The 20,568-nt window shown below is 40.2% G+C and overlaps 1 protein-coding gene across 1 annotated transcript; it reads left to right on the forward strand.

Moving 5' to 3' along the window:
* The first annotated feature begins 14,126 nt into the window (after positions 1-14,126).
* LOC135705157 (uncharacterized) lies at positions 14,127-16,418 on the forward strand. The gene has a single exon (XM_065226745.1). The coding sequence runs from the start codon at positions 14,127-14,129 to the stop codon at positions 16,416-16,418; it is 2,292 nt and encodes a 763-aa protein (XP_065082817.1).
* Positions 16,419-20,568: the final 4,150 nt, after the last annotated feature.

Below are 20,568 nucleotides of genomic sequence, written 5' to 3' on the forward strand. Positions count from 1 at the left end.
CGCCATGTGAAACAGACTGCCATAGTATCCTCGGCAAGTCATGGAATCAATGCCAGTAATTTCCAACGAGCACTCCATGAGGGCACTTGAACAGTCGATTGCCTTTAACTATGTCAAAACCATTCTTTAGCTTAATTAAAGAACAATTATACAAGTGTGTTTCAGCGGTTAATACATTGTATTCTTGCATAAAAAATATATTATTTGATAAAATTTGATAATATACCTTAATGGAAATAACGATCCTCGACTAAGAAAGCTAATAAATCACAATAAACGGATATGAACGGTAAGCGATACAAACATATTCGACTGTTTTAACAAATTATCGTATAGTCTCGTATTGATTTAACATTTTAGGGCTGGCTCCACTCGTTACAAAAATTGCCTCGATCAAACAAACGTAAACAATCATTGCGCGATTTACTAACAAGTTTTAACTTTTGCACTGTAAAAAACGCGCTAACTTGTGAGCAGTAATCTGCCGCTATTCGCATAACAGTCCCATGTCCTGTGTAATTGCTACTAACATGAAACTGTTATGCCAATAACGGCAGTAATGAGAGGAAGTAAACAAAGGCAAGAAAGTTATTATTTTTCAAGGGAAATTACTAGAAAATTGAAAGTGATCGATCCTCAGAAAGGGACGCATCTGCTTTTGTAAACAAAGATTCAAACGTCAATTTTTAGAAACACTTAGCACTTCCACAGAAACTAACAACACCATCTTATTGTGGAAACATTGGTTTTTCAGTTAAAAAAAAAATGGTGAACAAGTATTTACATAAATGCTTAACACCAAATTAATTTCACTTTGAATATGAGAGGGTGCTGCTACCCAAGTAGCACAATTCTGTCCCAAAGAGTTGCAGCAACTTGTTTATAACTGAAATAAGTCGTATTTTAGTTTCCAAGACCAATTTATAACAAGGGTGCTACTAGGTTCCTGAATACTTGGAAATTTTTTGAAGGTAAAAAAACAAAATGGCGGCTCAAAATGGCGGCTCGCGTGGAGGAGTGTCAGTCAGGTTTTGCTGCAGAACTTCGAGTGCACACCCTCTGGTGGTGAACTGAAATGAAATTTTTTTACTGTGGTTAAAGTTGATAATATTCCCTATGGCTTATACCTAACTAGAACGAAATCCGACAAAAATTGACCAAATTATGGACATTTGAAAATTTAGTGCTTTTTTTACCCCTTTTTTTCTCACTTTGACCTTGCTTAAAAAATAGTAACTAACAATTTTTTTTTCATTTTAGGTATAAGCCATACAAAAATAGTATCTTTCAAAGCGCAATTTTCCGATTGTAAATCGGATCATTTGTTCAAGCCCTATGCTCTAAGTTGTTATAAAAAATATGGTTTCGAGAAAAACGCGTTTAAAGTTTTTGTAGCGTCCCTTAGCGCGCATGACAAGTTAACATAACTCGCTAAATATGTTTCGGATCGTAAAATCCTTTTGGCCACATATTCTACACACTTGTAGCTTTCATTTTATGCAAAAAAAAATCAATTTTTTTTTGAAAAAATCCACGTAAACCTCCCCTTAAGAGCTGGTGATCTTTTGAGCAATGTTTATATAAACTAATTAATTAAAAACTTTGCATACATTAAATTATGATATGATTAATCTTATACAGGGTGTTCGGTTCCTTAGTGCAAATAATTTAAGGGACGATAGAAGATCATATTTGAAGTAAAAAATTGATCAAATCTCAAAGATTATTGAGCTATTGAACTTTTTCTGTTTTGGTCTATGCTTGCCATAAATTGGCTCTAACTCAAAAAATATGCCATTTAGCACAAAATTCTTGCCTTCATTGGACAGTTTGGTAAATTTCCTACTTAATAGTGTCATTTCTACTTTAAGTAAGCTGCATTTAGACACATTTTATGGATAAACGAGTCTAAAACTTGTGTTTTCCTACGGGTTTTCCCCTATTATTTCAAAAAAACGTAATAAAGTGTATTATTTTATCTAATTTTAAGATGTCTCTCAATGCGCTCTACAAATCTCTCCTTGACACCATTTTTCTATTTTGTTTAGTTTTGTCGGAATTTCGTACTAAACACATTATGTTGGGTTAATTAACGGTTGCGAAAAACACGAATTCAACCCCACCGTGCGTTGCTGTTGACGTCTGTTTGCAGCGCGCATAGCACACTTGATCGCCACGCGGAGTGACGGTCTGATAAGTGTGACAAGAAAAACAATGCTGCGGACGGTTCAATTGAACGCATGATGAAAATTGAAAATATTCTGTTTTTTCTCGATACCAATGTAGATCAGTTCATTTAACTGATCTAATAAAGATAACCTAACCACCACCAATGATTAATCAAATTGAAACACTGATCTTTGTATCTTTCATAAATTTATTTCAATAGTTGCTTTATGTGTAATAAATATTTTTTGTAGGGATGATGCGAACCAATCAAACCAACTACCAAAGGGTAAAATGGGGTAAAACGCACCCCCGAGGCAAGATGACTTTTTGCTAATTTTGAATAAGGTACACCGGGGCATGTTGAAATGCGGGGTAAGTTGAAATGGAAGCCGTAACTGAATGGGGAACTGAGTTATCTCTGTGATCATTTTTATCAGTATAATATAAACTTAAACGCATTCTACGACTGTCAAATCAGCACGAAGAGAGTGATTTGCAACCGATTTAATATTTGTCGGGGAAATGCTCTATATGCAGGTGATTGATAAAAAATTGTTTCAGGAATACGCATTGTTTAATAAAAATTGTACACCATTTAATAAATCGTGAAATTACCCAAAATTGTTACATTCACGATCTCAAATACGGTCCAATACCTTTCACTAGCTACAGTACGCATACCGACCACGGTCATTGGAGTATAATTTGCTGATGAGCGAAAGTTTCCTCGTTAGGAGCAAGGATAACACAGAATTCAGAAACAACAGGAAAAAGACGTGAACAGAGTGAGCAACAACGGCAACCAGCCCTACTAAATATACCAAGAAGGAGCCTCTGCCACCAGCAACGTCCGCCAGCAAGCACTGCACTACCTACTGGTTATTGTCGGTATCCGAGTGGAACAGAAAGTTGTGTGTCGATAGAACACCAAATGCAAGAATAGCTCAATTAGAGCTAGTTAAACGGCTTAAATGAAGTGATGAAGACGAGAGGTGCCGGTGATGGTGATGATGATCATCATGCTCATTATAATGACTGATTGTCGTAAAGCGATGCAAGGAGAAAGGGGTAGAAAATCACTGCGAATTGGTTTTCGTAAACTTCGTAACTTGAAAGGAGCAAATATATTAATAGCATCTTACCACAGCACAAGCACTTACTTCTTGGAGGAAGTGAAATAAATTTCTCCCAAACAATTTTCGAGAATTATAAATTGAACCTCCAGAATTTAATTACTCATGCGACATTCAACCCACATTAGAAGAAAGTAAATGGAGAACAAGAAACCTACAGGATGCTAGGAAAAGCGATAAGGCTATCATGCACGCACTCATTAGGATTCCCAACCCTTACCTAATGTTAATATATTCGTACCAAGACGGATTCGTTGATGGTACAAATAAATCCTCATCGACGACTTCATGGCGTGTGTCATAAAGTCGTCTGACGGCTGTGAAGTGTGTGTTGTTGATATCAAGAAACTACTGAATGCGTAAAAGTACGTGAGAAAAGTCGTTAAACTGAGTCTTAAACTAAGAGTATTTAATTCCCAAAGGGGTGCTGGATGGAAGCATTTTAGTTGCTATCTAGTTTCGAATGATAACATACGACGGAATGACAGTTTTGTTATTTTTAAAGGTGTGAGTTTAGTAAGTAGAGTTTGTTGTCCTTGATAACAATTTGAGTTGTTCATTTGTTTGATACACTGGAATAAGAAGATTGTGATTTAAAAAACAACATCATCAACCCATGATGCTAGAAAATCTCAATGTATGCTTCCATAGATTAGCCATGCTAAGAATTTATATAATTCCAATTGGAAAACTTCTTTAAAACTTACGTATTATTCACAGCACTTAAATATTCGTTCGAAGACTATAAAAACTCCGCTCCAGCTAGCTATCCTACAGATCTCAAAATTAAGGAATTGTTGGTAAATTTACAAAAGTGTTTTTACCATTCTTACAAAGAAGAGGTAGTTCAACTTTAGAACCCCGTACGCCCCCTGGTCCCCCTTTTCGATATGTATTGAGGTCCCCAACAGTTGCTGGTCAACAATTCAAAAATTACTTGATCCACCATACAAACTTGATCTACCCCCGTTGGAGGCGAACCAGCCTCCTAAATAAAGATAAATCAATCAATCAATTGATCTACCCTAGTTTAGGATAGAGAACTACTTCCGCATAATTTTCGACATATCGAACAGAAAAATCAAATATAGGGGAAATGTATGTAATGTCGGGCCTATACATAAATTCAGCAATCGACTAAATTTTCAATAGCAACCAAAAATATCCATTAGTACCGTCCCAATGACGCGTTCATCTAGATAAAATTGATCAATAGCAGATTTTTAGCGATGGGTCCAATGTTAGATCCATAACAGCAAATTTTGATTTCAATTTGATCTCCAGCTTTGCTCGGGTAGGCCAACATTAGAGCCATTTCCCTTATCTATGTTTTGACGTGAACAATTCAATCACACGATAGTTTAGTTCAAAAGCTACAAAAAAATTTCTATAGGAACGCATAATTTGAATATTTATATGCTATCTTATTAAAAACAAAAGAAACGCTCCTAGCAAATCTTTTTTGTTCTGCCATCACCCATATGCCGAAGTTCATCCAATGACGCTTCAATGTCAATATCTCAACAACTGTGACTGTTTATCAAATCCAAAATATGGAAAGATAAATAAATTTAGAAGCCATCTTTTATAGAAGCATTACGTTTTTTGTTCAAACCCGTTCGAAAATGAGAGGTAAAGTGCGGGTTGTGACGGAAATTATAACGTAGCCCTATATACCGTTTAGATGACCGACGTTCGATCCGAGACCCGGAAATGTAAAAAGAATTACGAACAGGAAATTATGAGAATTCTTGTGATAATTATTAGGCTCGATATCTTAATAATAACTCTCAAAAATTATCTGGAGAGCCCCAGATAATATTCTAGAAGAAGACTTGAAAAGAGCTTTGAGTAGATTCTAGGATAAATTCAAGGAAATGGTAGAACTCGATCGGGTTGATCCAATAAATTGATAGCCTCGGCAAAACATGATGCATGCTCAATCCGGGATCCGAAATAATAGTTGAATTGTCATTTCATTTCGATAGCTTTATGTCGGTGTTGCCGTGCCCACTGTGCGTACGCAGACGTGAAGCTACCGTCCACTCCCTCGAACGATTAGCGCGAGAAACTGTCAAAACGAAAAAGCACCTGGTGCGCGATACAAGGAAAAAAAGTGAATTGATAACTTTGCTCTAAATACCCAGTAAAATCATTCCGTTTATATTCAATTAGTTCAAAATAACTTAGCATTAGTACCTACGGAAAGAATTGCCATATGAACTTGTGTAACTCGATATGTAATAAGCTTTTACGACAGGTTCTAGATGAGAGAAGTGCGGCAGAGAAAAACATAACCTTATTTTCGGATGAGCGAACACTGAAAATGTAAGTTCAAAAGTAAAACCTTAAAACAACTTTATTAACCTAATATGAAATAAATTTGCAGCTTTGAAGTTGCTCAGTCACCGCAACTATCGGAACAGTGTTTGTTTTACTCCCGCAACAAACTTCAAAGATTTTCAATTTCCCGAGTGGGATTGAAATCGAAATGCCGCTAGTATCGCCGGAGGATGAAAATCACTGCCAGAAGTGCGATAAACCCGACACTGCTGATAATATGGTCGGATGTGACGCTTGCGAAACTTGGGAACACTTCGGATGTGCTGGTGTATCGGATTCGATTGCCGATCCGAATCGGTCGTGGAGGTGCGAGAAATGCCGACCCACAGCATTAGCAGTAGCGGAGGAGGAGAAAGCTAGTTCTGCCGTTACGGCGTACACATCGGCGTCGAGCAAAAGGTCTCGACGGGCACAACTGCAGCTGGAGCTTCTGGAGCAACAGAACAAGCTGAAAATGAAGCGGCTAGAAGAGGAAGAAAAGTATTTGAAGGAAAAGTTCGACATATTGATGCAGCTGGAGGAAGAAGAAGACTTGGCTAGCAACAGAAGTAATGTGAGCGCGAAGTCGAAGCAGCAGAGGTTGGAAAAATGGTTGGAGGACGAGGCGATCGCTAGCACCATCAACAATATGGATCCCAGACTGCCTAGTGTACCATACAGCAGCGGAATAACCGGAGCAACGCAAGGGAAAGTACGTTTAATTCCTACCTCTGAAGCACAGTCAGTTTCGAGGAAGTTGGAAGAGTCTCCCGTAGGAAGCGGACCGAAAACCGTTTCTACTCCGGCACAGTTGAAGAATCCATCTGTTTCCATGGTCGGTCGAGCACTATCCAGAGTAGCACCTCCAGCGGTAGCATTTTCGTCGAGAACGTTCGACAGTACGACGGCACCTCAAGCGAACAACCAACATGTGCAGCTGATTGATTATCCTCCCCCTGTGCAACCAACGAGCTACCTTCCACGTACGTCTGCCAACACATTTCCCTGGGGAACATCCATGAGGACTACTACAATTCCAACGTTTTCATCTGGGATGCCGGTAGTAGCTACGGAAGTATTTGCAACCCAAGGAAGTTCGATGCAAAAGAATCTCCCAATGACAACGATGGGATATGAACCCATAGGCAGATCCAACGTTTATCCATTTCCGTCAACTGTACCCAGTTGGAATCCTGATTCAGTACATCTGGGTTTCGAACACGTTGGGCTACCATCAGCAACGCTATCGAATAACCGAACAGCTCCTGTTTCGCTAGGGATAAACCCATACGGACCGGGAAATAGCCAACAGGTTTCAGTGCCACCTGGACCCAATGCTTCTCAGATAGCCGCTCGTCAGGTCATGTCGAGAGACTTACCTATCTTCTCGGGCGTTCCAGAAGAATGGCCTATTTTCTATAGCAGTTTTAAAAACTCCACAGAGGTTTGTGGTTACTGCGACGCCGAAAATCTGGCCAGACTCCAACGATGTTTGCGAGGAAACGCTCTAGAAGCAGTAAGAAGCCGCTTGCTGCTGCCTTCCTCGGTTCCCAGTGTCATGGAAACCCTTCGCATGCTGTATGGAAGACCGGAACTTCTAATAAATTCACTCCTCAAGCGTGTACGAGCTGCCCCTGCCCCGAAGGCAGATAACCTCAGGTCAATAGTTGACTACGGACTGGCGGTTCAAAATTTGATCGATCACATGATCATTGCGGAACAGCAAAACCATCTCACGAATCCAATGCTTCTGAACGAGCTCGTGGAGAAGCTACCCACCCACATGAAACTGCAGTGGGGTAGTTATAAACAATCACAAACAGATGTCAACTTGGCGACATTCAACCACTTTATGTCAAATCTAGTGGGCCTGGCTTCTGATCTCATGCTCAATACAGAATCTCTGCAAATTAACACGAAGGAGAGTCGATCCGACAAGCACAAGGAAAAACTCTTCATTCACACTCAAGAATCATCAAATGAGCAGGAACGGAACCCGGAAGTTGCCCAGGATCGACCACTCAAAGGATGTACCTACTGTGAAGATGCAAACCACCAAATAGCGAGCTGCCAATCCTTTAAAGCACTTGACATCGACGCTCGCTGGAAGGCCATTCGGCAGAAGAACCTTTGTCGGACCTGTTTGGTGCCTCATCGAAAATGGCCGTGTCGGTCGAAGAAGGAATGTGGACTCGAAGGTTGCCGGTCACGTCACCATCAGCTTCTGCACGCTCAGTACGCCCAGCAAACGGATCAAGTTTTGTCGGAAGTTTCATCTTCTAACGACGGATTGCATGCTCACCAGAACCATCACTGCGGTAAATCGTACTCTCTCTTCAGGTATCTCCCTGTGAAGCTGTTTGGGAATGGTAAAGTTGCGAACATCTTTGCATTTCTGGACGAAGGATCAAGCTTAACTCTTCTGGAGGCTGAGGTCGCCGAGCAGCTAGGGATTGATGGGCCTTCTTCTTCGTTATGGCTGTCGTGGACTGGGAAAATTTCCAGAGAAGAGAAGGGATCGAAGCGCGTCAGTTTGACCATCGCCGGTGAGAGCTCGCACAAAAAGTACCCCATGGAGAATGTTCAAACCGTCGACGAGCTGAATCTACCCAAGCAGACTTTCAACTACGAAGGGCTAGCCGATCAGCATCCTCATCTGAGGGGATTACCTCTACAAAGCTATTCGAACATCGTACCGCGTATGATCATAGGATTGGAACATGTAAGACTGCTCACTGCTTTGAAGACACGAGAAAGAAGAAACGATGGGCTCATTGCTGTCAAGACGCGGCTGGGTTGGTGTGCGCTTGGGAAGGAATCTGATAGCGTCCCTACATCAGCGAACCTGAATTTTCACTATGTTCAACCTGTAAGCAATCAATCGCTCCACGACATGATGCGAAGCTACTTTGCTGTCGAAGAAAGTGCCGTTACCAAGAAGCTTGAGGGCGAGGGAGATAAACGCGCACTTCAAATCTTGGAACAAACTACAGTCCGCAAAGGGAAACACTATGAAACAGGGCTGCTGTGGAGAGTTGATGATCCCGTGCTTCCTGACAGCCTGCCCATGGCAAAAGGACGATTGAAGAGTCTGGAGAAGCGCCTGGCACGAAATCCGGAACTAGCTGCAAAAGTGAACGAGCAGATCGAAAGCTACGTGAAGAAGGGATACGCTCACAAGGCAACAAAGGAAGAGCTCGAGCAGACGGATCATCAACGTGTATGGTACCTTCCATTAGGAGTAGTCGTGAATCCAAGAAAGCCTGGGAAAATCCGTCTGATCTGGGACGCTGCCGCGAAGGTGAAAGGTGTTAGTTTCAACGACCTACTTCTAAAAGGACCGGATCTTCTTACATCTTTAGTGGCGGTCATTCTCCGATTCAGAGAACGAAATGTTGTAGTATGTGGTGACATATGTGAGATGTTTCACCAAGTCTGGATTCGAGTAAACGATACGAAGTTCCAACGATTTCTCTGGAGAAGCAGCCCGGATGGAAACATCGAAATCTACATTATGGATGTCGCCACGTTTGGTGCCACGTGCTCGCCCTGCTCAGCGCAATTCATAAAAAACAAAAACGCAGAAGAGTACGCTACCATCTATCCCAGAGCTGTCGAGGCCATCACTAAAAACCATTATGTAGATGATTTCCTGGACAGTATGGATACCGTCGACGAAGCGGTGCAGCTCGTGAAGGAGGTGAAGACTATTCACGCAGCAGCAGGGTTTGAAATCCACAAATTCCGATCAAATGTACCCGAAGTTCTAGCTGCTCTAGGAGAGCCTGAAGCATCGACATCAGACAAACCGATCAATTCCGACAAGCAAGTCACTTCTGAACGAGTACTTGGATTGATTTGGGACCCAATCAAGGACGTATTCACTTTCGACGCATCTGGTCTACAAATCCAACAACTATTCAACGGAACCGTGATACCCACCAAGCGACAGGTGCTCCAAATGGTAATGAAGTTGTTCGATCCACTTGGATTCATTTCCCACTACACCATCCATGGGAAAATATTGATGCAGGAGAAATCAGTCCGCATCGTGCTCTCTTGCCGTGCGGATCTATTTGCTTTTTGCTGAAGGAAGTGTTACTACTACCTAAAGCTACAACAAATTTAAACAGCACTTTTCAGTGCTCAACCTGTAAAAATTTTCTACCTTGTTCAACTCTTATTCCTCTTCGATCCTTGTTTGGACCCTACCCGAGGTAATCCTACTTGGATATCGAATTGGAAAATTCCTCTTCGATCCTTCAGATTCTTATAGTAATCTGCTTGGAAGTCGATTTGGATAAAAATTTACTGCCGCCATGGCGCCTAAACGCAAAAGAAAGGGGCAAACTCTTGACCCCCCTTCTGATGAAATTAATTTGAGTAATCAATTTGATTTGCTCACGGATGATGAGAATGATCCATCATCCAAGAAAAATTCTAGTAAACTTTCCCGGCTTAATGCCAAGAAGGAAAAGATTCCCCCTATTGTGATAACCACTACCGATTTCCATGCTCTTCGCATGGAACTTTTGAATTTCATGAAAGTTAAGTTTTCACTACAAATTGGACGTCGGGGTGAATGCCGTGTATTGGCTGAAACCTTGGACGGATTTAAATGTCTTCTCAAGTATCTTACTGAGAAGAAGCACAAATTTTTTACTAACGACAACAAAACTGAACGTGTGTTCAAGGTTGTCATGAAAGGACTGCCCAGTGGTGAATGTCTGGATCAGATCAAAGATGAACTGGCAAAATTACTTGGAGTTGTGCCACTCCAAGTAATCAAAATGAAAATGAAATCCCGTCCTGGCGATTCGCGCAACGGGATTTCTAATGATTTTTATTTAGTTCACTTCAAGTCTAGTGAACTAAACAACCTTAAGGCCTTAGAAAAAGCTAGCCTTATGCTCCATGTCCGAGTGAAGTGGGAACACTTCAGGAAGACTGGAGGAAATTTCCAAAACCTCACTCAGTGCCGTAAGTGCCAGGGATGGGGTCACGGAACTAAAAATTGCTACATGCCAGCTAAATGCATGAATTGTGGTGATTCCTCTCACGCAAAGGACGACTGTCCTGTGAAGGAAGATCCTAAGAAATTTAAATGTTCAAATTGTGGTGAAAACCACAAATCCAATTTTTGGGAATGTAAGACTCGCAAAGCGATCCTAAAATCTCGTTCTAACCGTCAGGTAGGAAACGCTCCACGTTTCCGACCAGGTACAAATTCCTCTGCTGTTAACAACGGTCAGCGAGGAACAAATTCTACATTCGTACCCGTAGGTACAAATATCTCCCCTGCTTCAAATGTTTCATCTGTACCTACTCCCCTCGCTGCTAACAATGTTCAGCGAGTTAATGGAGCTACCTATGCTGCTATTGCAGCGGGTAGAAATCAAAATACTAACCAACGTTCTAACGGAAATTTTGACAATTTTGACTTAGGAAGCATTACTGCCCCCAAAATGGAATTTTTACAGAATTCATTAATTGACATGATTTCTGATATGCTTAAATCTAACTCCATGTTTGATGCTATTCAAACTGGAGTAAAATTTGCAAATAATATTGTCATGACTTTAAAATTCAGTAATGGATTTTAAAGCATTAAATATTGTAAATTGGAATGCTCGATCTCTTAAAGATAATGAAGACGAGCTATTTAACTTTTTGAGAGTTCATAACGTGCATATTGCCGTTATAACTGAAACGTTCCTTAAACCTGCCCATAAGGTTAAGAAGGACGCTAATTACTTGATTTATAGAAATGATCGTCTTGATGGACCCTGTGGTGGCGTTGCCATCATTATTCATAGACGAATCAAACATAAAATTCTTTCTTCATTTGAAACCAAAGTTTTTGAAACTTTGGGAGTTTCTGTTGAAACAAAATTTGGACAACTTACGTTTATAGCTGCCTATTTGCCATTCCAATGCGTAGGCCAGAAAAAGAATTTTCTCAAGGGTGACCTCCAGAAACTTACCCGTCATAGGTCTAAATTCTTCATTATTGGTGATTTTAATGCAAAACACCGCTCATGGAATAATGCTCAAAGCAATTCCAATGGTAATATTCTGTTTGATGATTGTTCTGCAGGTTATTACACTATTCAATATCCAAACAGCCCAACATGCTTTTCTTCTGCAAGAAATCCCTCCACTATTGATTTGGTCTTAACTGATTCATGTCAACTTTGTAGCCAATTGGTTACCCATGCTGACTTCGGTTCTGATCACCTTCCAGTAACTTTTGAAATATCCCAAGAAATAATTTGTAATCCCAACAGCTCTACTTTCAATTACCATAGAGCTGATTGGGAGCAGTATCGAACATTTATGGAATATAACTTCGATCCAAACATTCCTTTGCAAACCAAAGATGAAATTAATTATGCTCTTGAATCTCTGACTACTTCTATAGTTGAAGCAAGAGCTGCCTCAGTACCAAAATGCGAGGTTAAATTCGATTCAATTATAATAGACGATGATCTTCAGCTCTTGATCCGTCTTAAAAATGTCCGTAGGAGACAATTTCAAAGAACACGCGATCCTGCCATGAAAGTTATCTGGCGGGATTTGCAAAAACAAATTAAAAAGCGATTCTCTGCCCTGAGGAACAAAACTTTTGAAAATAATATTTCTAAATTAGACCCGAGTTCCAAACCCTTTTGGAAACTCACAAAAATTTTGAAAAAACCTCAAAAGCCTATTCCAGCGCTTAAAGAAGGTGGTAAAATTTTGATCACAAATTTGGAAAAAGCTCAGAAACTTGCTAAGCAATTCGAGAGTTCCCATAATTTCAGTTTGGGTCTTACTAGTCCTATTGAGAATCAGGTTGCTCGGGATTTTCTGAATATTTTCTCTCGGGAAAATATTTTTGATGATTCCTGGGGGACTGATTTGGACGAAGTAAGGTCTATAACTAAAAATTTTCAAAATATGAAAGCTCCAGGTGATGATGGAATTTTCTATATCCTCATCAAAAAACTCCCAGAGAGTACCTTGTCTTTCTTGGTAAAATTATTTAACAGATGTTTCCATTTGGCATACTTTCCTGATAAATGGAAAAATGCAAAAGTTGTTCCAATTTTGAAGCCGGATAAAAATCCAGCTGAAGCTTCTAGCTACCGTCCAATAAGTTTGCTTTCTTCAATAAGTAAACTTTTTGAAAAGATAATTTTGAATAGAATGATGCTTCACATCAATACGAACTCAATTTTTGCAGATGAGCAGTTTGGATTTCGCCATGGGCATTCAACTACTCATCAACTCTTAAGAGTTAACAATTTAATTCGTTCAAACAAATCTGAAGGCCACTCAACTGGAGTTGCTCTTCTAGACATAGAAAAAGCATTCGACAGTGTTTGGCATGAAGGTTTGATTGCTAAATTGAAAAAGTTTAATTTTCCACTTTACATTATGAAATTAGTTCAAAATTATTTAACTGACAGAACTCTGCAGGTAAATTATCAAAATTCCAAATCTAATCGACTACCTGTTAGAGCAGGAGTTCCTCAGGGTAGCATTCTTGGGCCTATATTGTATAACATTTTCACTTCGGACCTCCCTGATTTGCCTCAGGGTTGCCACAAATCTTTGTTCGCTGATGACACAGGCATTTCCGCTAAAGGAAGAAGTCTTCGTGTTATTTGCAGCAGACTTCAGAAAAGTTTAGATATTTTCTCTTCTTATTTACAAAAATGGAAGATTTCTCCCAACGCTTCCAAAACTCAACTTATAATATTTCCACATAAGCCCAGGGCTTCCTTTTTGAAACCTAGTAGTAGTCACATAGTCACTATGAACGGAGTTCCTATTTCCTGGTCAAACCAAGTGAAATATCTTGGATTAATACTTGACCATAAATTAACTTTTAAAGATCACATTGAGGGCATTCAAGCCAAATGTAACAAATATATAAAATGTTTGTATCCTCTTATTAACAGGAAATCCAAACTTTGCCTGACGAATAAACTTCTAATATTTAAACAAGTTTTTAGACCGGCCATGCTTTACGCTGTACCAATATGGTCTAGTTGTTGCACTACCAGGAAAAAAGCACTTCAAAGGATTCAGAACAAAATTCTGAAGATGATTTTGAAGTTGCCTTCCTGGTACAGTACAACCGAAGTACATAGAATTTCGAATGTTGAGACTTTAGCACAAATGTCCAACAAAATAATTAATAATTTCAGGCAAAAATCGTTGCAATCCTCAATTGCAACGATTAATTCCCTTTATACTTAGATAAGATTTAGTTTTAGTTTTTAGTTTTAAGATATCAATTGTTATACTGACATGCAGGTTAAAAAACCTGTTTAAAATACTGAATTGCCAAGACATGAACAATGTAAAAACACTTAGATATATATCATAAAAATTAAGGCTGGTACGTTACTGCAGTAACTGGAGCACCTAGGTTAAAAAATGAAATGTAATTTCTTTTGAATTTGGAACAAATAAAGAGTTAAAAAAAAAAAAAAAAAAAAAAAAAAAAAAAAGATGCAGGAGATTTGGAGATCCGGAACCAATTGGGACGAACCGATTGCTGAGAACTTGCTCGATATGTGGTACCGTTGGTCGGAGCTATTGGCACTCATTGGAGAAGTTCAGGTGCCTCGATGTTACTTCGGAAATCTTTCGTCTGAATCCCTACGAGAGCTCCAAGTACATGTGTTTGTAGATGCAAGCGAATCAGCCTATGCTTGCGTGGCATACCTCCGACTGCGTTGCGCAGAAGGAACTAGATGCGCTTTGGTGGCTTCGAAGACAAAGGTGGCACCCCTGAAACCACTCTCGATTCCACGGTTGGAGTTACAGGCAGCCATGATTGGGGCACGACTAATGCAAACAGTTTGTTCTTCGCTAACACTTCCGATCAATAAACGTTTCCTATGGTCGGACTCGACCACTGTGCTGGCATGGTTACGCTCGGACAGCCGTCGCTATCACCAATTCGTGGGATTCCGTGTGGGGGAGATACTCTCCCTGAGCAGCTTGGATCAATGGAGGTACGTTCCATCAGGCTTGAATGTTGCTGACGAAGCCACTAAGTGGGTCTCCGGCCCCACCTTTGCTCCCGATAGCCGCTGGTTTAAGGGCCCTGAGTTTCTCACGAAAGAAGGTATCGAATGGCCTGTGGAAGTGGAGAATCCAACCACCACCAGTGAAGAACTTCGTCCCGTATTTTTGCACCAACACAATGTTATGGAGAAGCTGATAAACGAATGCCGTTTTTCCAACTGGAACCGTCTGGTCAGAGCTATGGCCTACGTACATCGAGCAGTTACTGTACTGAAGAAAAGGATCCCAGCAGAAGGACGAGGCTCTGTCCTGCAACGTAATGAAATCCAGGAAGCCGAATACACAGTACTACGCCAAGCACAAGCCGAAGCGTACCCGGATGAGCTAGCATCGCTGGTAAAGCAAGGAACGATCGCCAAATCCAGTACTCTCTACCAACTAACTCCCTTCTTGGACGACCATGGTATAATTCGGATGGGAAGCAGGATTGCAGCGGCTCCAGAAGCGTCTTACTCCACCAAGTACCCGGTGATTCTACCCAAGAAACATCACGTTACGACGCTGCTTATCGACAACTTCCATCGACGCTTCTTGCACGCGAATCATGAGACAGTTCACAACGAAATGAGACAACAGTATTACATTTCCGGACTTCGTACCTTGATTCGAAAAGTTTCGCGGGGATGCCAGCTATGTAAGGTCAACCATGCAGTTCCCAAGCCCCCGATGATGGCTCCACTGCCCAGTGTTCGGCTCACACCATTTGTACGAGCATTCACATACGTTGGTGTGGACTATTTTGGGCCATTGGAGGTAAAGGTAGGTCGAAGTTTGGTGAAGAGATGGATAGCCCTGTTTACCTGTTTAACGGTGAGAGCTGTCCACCTTGAAGTAACGCATAGCCTGTCGTCAAAATCCTGTATCGTGGCCTTTCGGCGATTCGTGGCACTACGCGGCGTTCCCCTTGAAGTGTATTCGGATAACGGCACCAACTTTGTGGGAGCCAATCGCCAGCTGTCCGAAGAGCAACAGAAGATTCGGGACATAAGCCAGGAATGTGCTTCTACATTTACCAACGCGTACACCACATGGCATTTCAACGTCCCAGCAGCTCCGCATATGGGTGGACCATGGGAGCGTTTAGTGAGATCGGTGAAAACGGCCATGAAAACAATATCCGATAGTCCACGTTACCCTAGCGACGAAGTTTTGGAGACAATATTGTTGGAGGCGGAAGGTGTAGTGAACTCACGGCCACTAACATATTTGCCCCTGGAGCAAGCCGATGACGAAGCACTGACTCCGAACCATTTTTTGCTGTACGGATCAAGCGGAGTGAAACAACCGGAAACGGCACTGGTAGGCGATGGTGGTGTACTTCGTGATAGCTGGAAACTAACACAACACATTGTGGATGGATTCTGGCGAAGGTGGGTACGCGAGTACCTTCCTATGCTGACAAGGCGTACAAAATGGTTTGAGAAGGTGAAACCGTTGGAACCTGGCGACTTAGTCATAGTAATCGACGAAAACGTACGAAATAGCTGGACGAGGGGACGAATTCTTGAAACTACCAAGGGAGCTGACAACCAGGTCAGACGGGCCACTGTTCAAACAGCGAGAGGAATCATTTCAAGGCCAGCCGTGAAGTTGGCACTCTTGGACGTGAGAAAGGATCAAATCTCCGCTGAAGAGGATGGACGTTCCGGGACTGGGGAAGCTCACGGGTGGGGGGATGTTGCCGTGCCCACTGTGCGTACGCAGACGTGAAGCTACCGTCCACTCCCTCGAACGATTAGCGCGAGAAACTGTCAAAACGAAAAAGCACCTGGTGCGCGATACAAGGAAAAAAAGTGAATTGATAACTTTGCTCTAAATACCCAGTAAAATCATTCCGTTTATATTCAATTAGTTCAAAATAACTTAGCATTAGTACCTACGGAAAGAATTGCCATATGAACTTGTGTAACTCGATATGTAATAAGCTTTTACGACAGGTTCTAGATGAGAGAAGTGCGGCAGAGAAAAACATAACCTTATTTTCGGATGAGCGAACACTGAAAATGTAAGTTCAAAAGTAAAACCTTAAAACAACTTTATTAACCTAATATGAAATAAATTTGCAGCTTTGAAGTTGCTCAGTCACCGCAACTATCGGAACAGTGTTTGTTTTACTCCCGCAACAGTCGGGTTTGACCGATCGTCAATTGCAGTAGTTTATAGTGATGTTAGAGGCTTATATGGCTAACGTTTTTGCTTACTGAGTAGAAGATCGTGATTTCTATACCCACGCCTCTTTATATTAGTGAGTTGATAGGGCTCCCTCGATTTTGACGTAGGACTACGCCATTGTGGACTATACTGGGGTCCAAATTCAAAAATTGTGTTAGGAAATAGTGTTAGGTTTTAAACGCTTATAACTTGGCCATTTATAGATGGATTTAAATTCAATTAATTTTCTTTGCTTTGGAATTGGTTATAAGATTTATTTGGTAGGGGAAATGGATGTAATGTTGGCCTAAATGCCCCTAATTTGGGCCCATACATAAATTCAGCAATCGACTACATTTTCAATAGCTACCAAAAATATCCATTAGTACCGTCCAATGACGCGTTCATCTAGATAAAATTAATAAATAGCAATCTTAGATCCATAGGCCAACATTAGAGCCATTTCTTCTTTAAAGATTATTGTAATTTATCATTAGCAAACTATTGAAAATTGATCAAACTTTTAGACTGCAATCAACCAATCACGTGCTCCCTTGCTATGGCTATCGAGAGAACAGAGAGAGACGACTGGTTGCGAGATCATAAAAGAGCTTACCTGTACGTTTTACTTCAGAACGTCTGGGGATGTGATGGTCGTCAAATCGTAGCGGCCGATGAGACTAACTTAAAATTGAGTAGAGAATCTCTCAAAATAGTAGAAAGCGAGTAAAATTTTCCTAAAAAATCTGCTTGTAAAAAAGAAAAGAAGATTACATCTTTTAAGTCTATGAGTACACTAGTACACGGCGAATGAGATTAACTTAAAATTGAGAAGAATTTGACTCAAAATTTTCAAAAAAAGGGGCTACTTAGTGAATTAGTAAAGGTTTCCACGATTTTCTAGAATTACTTTTTGAATACCGTGGAACCCCAATGAATAGCTAAAATTGCATTTAAATGGCGCTCACTTTAAATTTGTTTAACGGGTATCCACACAGCGCCCAATGAGTTGAATTAGACTCAGGAATTGAGTTACTTTTATTGACCGTGTAATTTTTGGTTAAATTTTCGATTTTCGTCATATTCGAGAAGTTTTTTGAGGAAAATTTGACTCACTAAGTGAGTAACTCCACTTTCACGATTTTAAGTGAAATGTTCAGTAGTTGGAACCTGAGTCTGGCGGACTCGTAATGGATTTGGAACCAATTTGAACTGTCAAAAACGAACCATTTTTTACTGTTCTTATAAGAGCTCATATGGAAGAAACAGATAGGGAGTGTTGTAATCTGAGTAAAACGTAGTTGTTATTATTTTTTTAAACATATTCATAGTTTGATGAACTGGGGTTTCCGGATCAATCTCGCAAAAAGTCAACCACGCGCGGCGCAAGAAACGATCCTTTGGAAAGCGAAATAAACTTCTCTTTACCGGTGCACTTGCAGTGTAGCTGTAAAACTTTGCGTAACATCGCATTTTAACTGCTTAGGAACTTTTATGAATCTCAATCTGTACATAAAACATAACGTCGGACATAGTGCGCTGTATTTGTACAATGATGCGCCATAATGCACACCATGTCCGACGCTTTGTTGTTGTACAGAACGAGAGTAAAATCGAAAGTCTGGTGTGGGGTTTTCCGGTGCCAAACGCGACCGACAATAACAACGAACTACAACAGACTACAACTACCAATCGATATTTCAAGAGAGTCACTCACAATCTTGCACACATTTGCTTTGTTTATCAATTTGACAACCGTTCGAACAGAATAAAGCTTGCTGCAATGCGTCTTGGATAGTGTCTGAAGCTGGCTGCGGTTCGACTTCGCCAGACCCAGGTTGGAACTGGTGACCCTCCAGGGCAGTGCTGTTAATTTTCATACCATTCGATTGAAGATGAACCAATACAACCATTCAATCAATTCTGTGAAATCGAATTCTCACATTATTAAATTATTGAATAATAAGATATTATGATAATATTTTGTTTGCGTAAGCGAAAATATTGTAAAGTTTGTGTTTGACACATTATACTTGCCAATTTTGCTACATGAGAGTCGCAATAAGCGATTTTGTCATTTATCTCACCCACTCTTCGCTCTTCACTGTTCGCGAAAAGGCGATCAGAAAACCACTCATTGTGACTCTGTCAAAGCTAAATTTGCAAGTTTTATGTGTCAAACACAAACTTTACAATATTTTCTTGTTGCTAATAATTGGTTTGAGAATTATTATCATAATATCTTATTATTCCATAATTTAATAAAACATTTTTTTAGCCGAAATGAATGGAAGGAACCCTGCTGTCAATTGAATCACTCACTCTCATTTGATATACGACAGTGGAGTATGGAAGAAACCCAGCAAAATGGTCCCGAACAGACAAGTCGACCCGATGTCGGATCGATGTAAGGAAAATTTAAGGTCGATGTCGACCCAATGTAGTGTTGCTGCCGGGTCATTTTTGGGTTTATGTCGGGTCAATGTCGGGCAAACATCGGGTTGGGGTTTGGTAGAAGTCAGGTTGGTGTCGGGTTGGCCTAGCTTTTTCGCCGGAATGTCGACCAGAGCTCCGTTTATGTGTAGGTTACACTAAATTGAATGATATCAAGCGTTTCTCAAATATGAATGATCCGTGCCTTCGTCAAATGACTAAGCAACTGATATCACCGATTCAAAGGAGGTCCACTTTGATAGCGGATAGCTGCTTTTCTCATTTTCATCAAAATTGTTCAATTGATTTTGGGAATTTACAGCACTGCTCCATGGTAACCAGATATTGAAAAAAAAAATATCTTTATTAAAAATTATCCTACAAGGGCGCAAAGAGTAATTCTAGTAACCAGTTCCAAATTTACAATAACATCAGTGGGTTACAGTCTGTGTCAAAGCTGTTCAGATGCATAAGGCCTATTGGAAGGTGAACAGTAGAGTTCAGAATTCGTCTTCCAGGTGGCACTAAAAAATTATTTGATTAACTTGACATGTTGACTAGATAGAAGGTTTCTGTCTTCGGAAAAGTTTTTCAAGTGAAAGAGACTTATTGAATGGTGTACATCACACTAGTATTCTTTTTAACTTATTATTGCTAGTATACCATATTACTTCTTATTGCTATAACTTGCGACTTCGACTAGATAGAAGGTAGCGTTTTTGGACAAAGCTGTTTTGATGAATAAAACCTATTGGATGATTCAGAATTCAGTTCAGAATGCATTCACCATGTTTATTTATTTATTTGTCGTCAATCAGTGTAGACCGTTTTACAATTGTTGTCTTAAGTGCTATTTTGACAATTTTGTCTTTGTTTATATTTTTTATAATATGTCTTAAGAAAAAGTTAAAACATTACTTCTAGTTGACGTTATGCGACGAATTAAAATATTGCTTTAATTTAGTTTTTGTCATTGTAAAGTCAATGTTATCGCAGTGCTTATTATATGTATCCATCATTTGGTTCAAGGGTCCAAATTTGGCATAATTCGTACGATGACGATTTGTAGCAAATATATTTCTATTTCGTAAATGCCTAGATGGTGTATATAAATTTAAGGATGACAATAGTTCTATTGAATCAATTCGATGTGATACGATATCGTTTACGAAAGAAATCATAGCAAATTCACGACGTTCTTTTAATGTTTGGATATTTATGAGCATACACCGAGCTGTGTAAGATGGCAGAGGAAATACAGTCCAACCTAACTTGC

This window comes from Ochlerotatus camptorhynchus, unplaced genomic scaffold (genome assembly GCF_037179485.1).
Source record: "Ochlerotatus camptorhynchus isolate MF236.1 unplaced genomic scaffold, CSIRO-AGI_Acam_v1.1 ptg000259l, whole genome shotgun sequence".
In the NCBI taxonomy this organism is placed as follows: Eukaryota; Metazoa; Arthropoda; class Insecta; order Diptera; family Culicidae; genus Ochlerotatus; species Ochlerotatus camptorhynchus.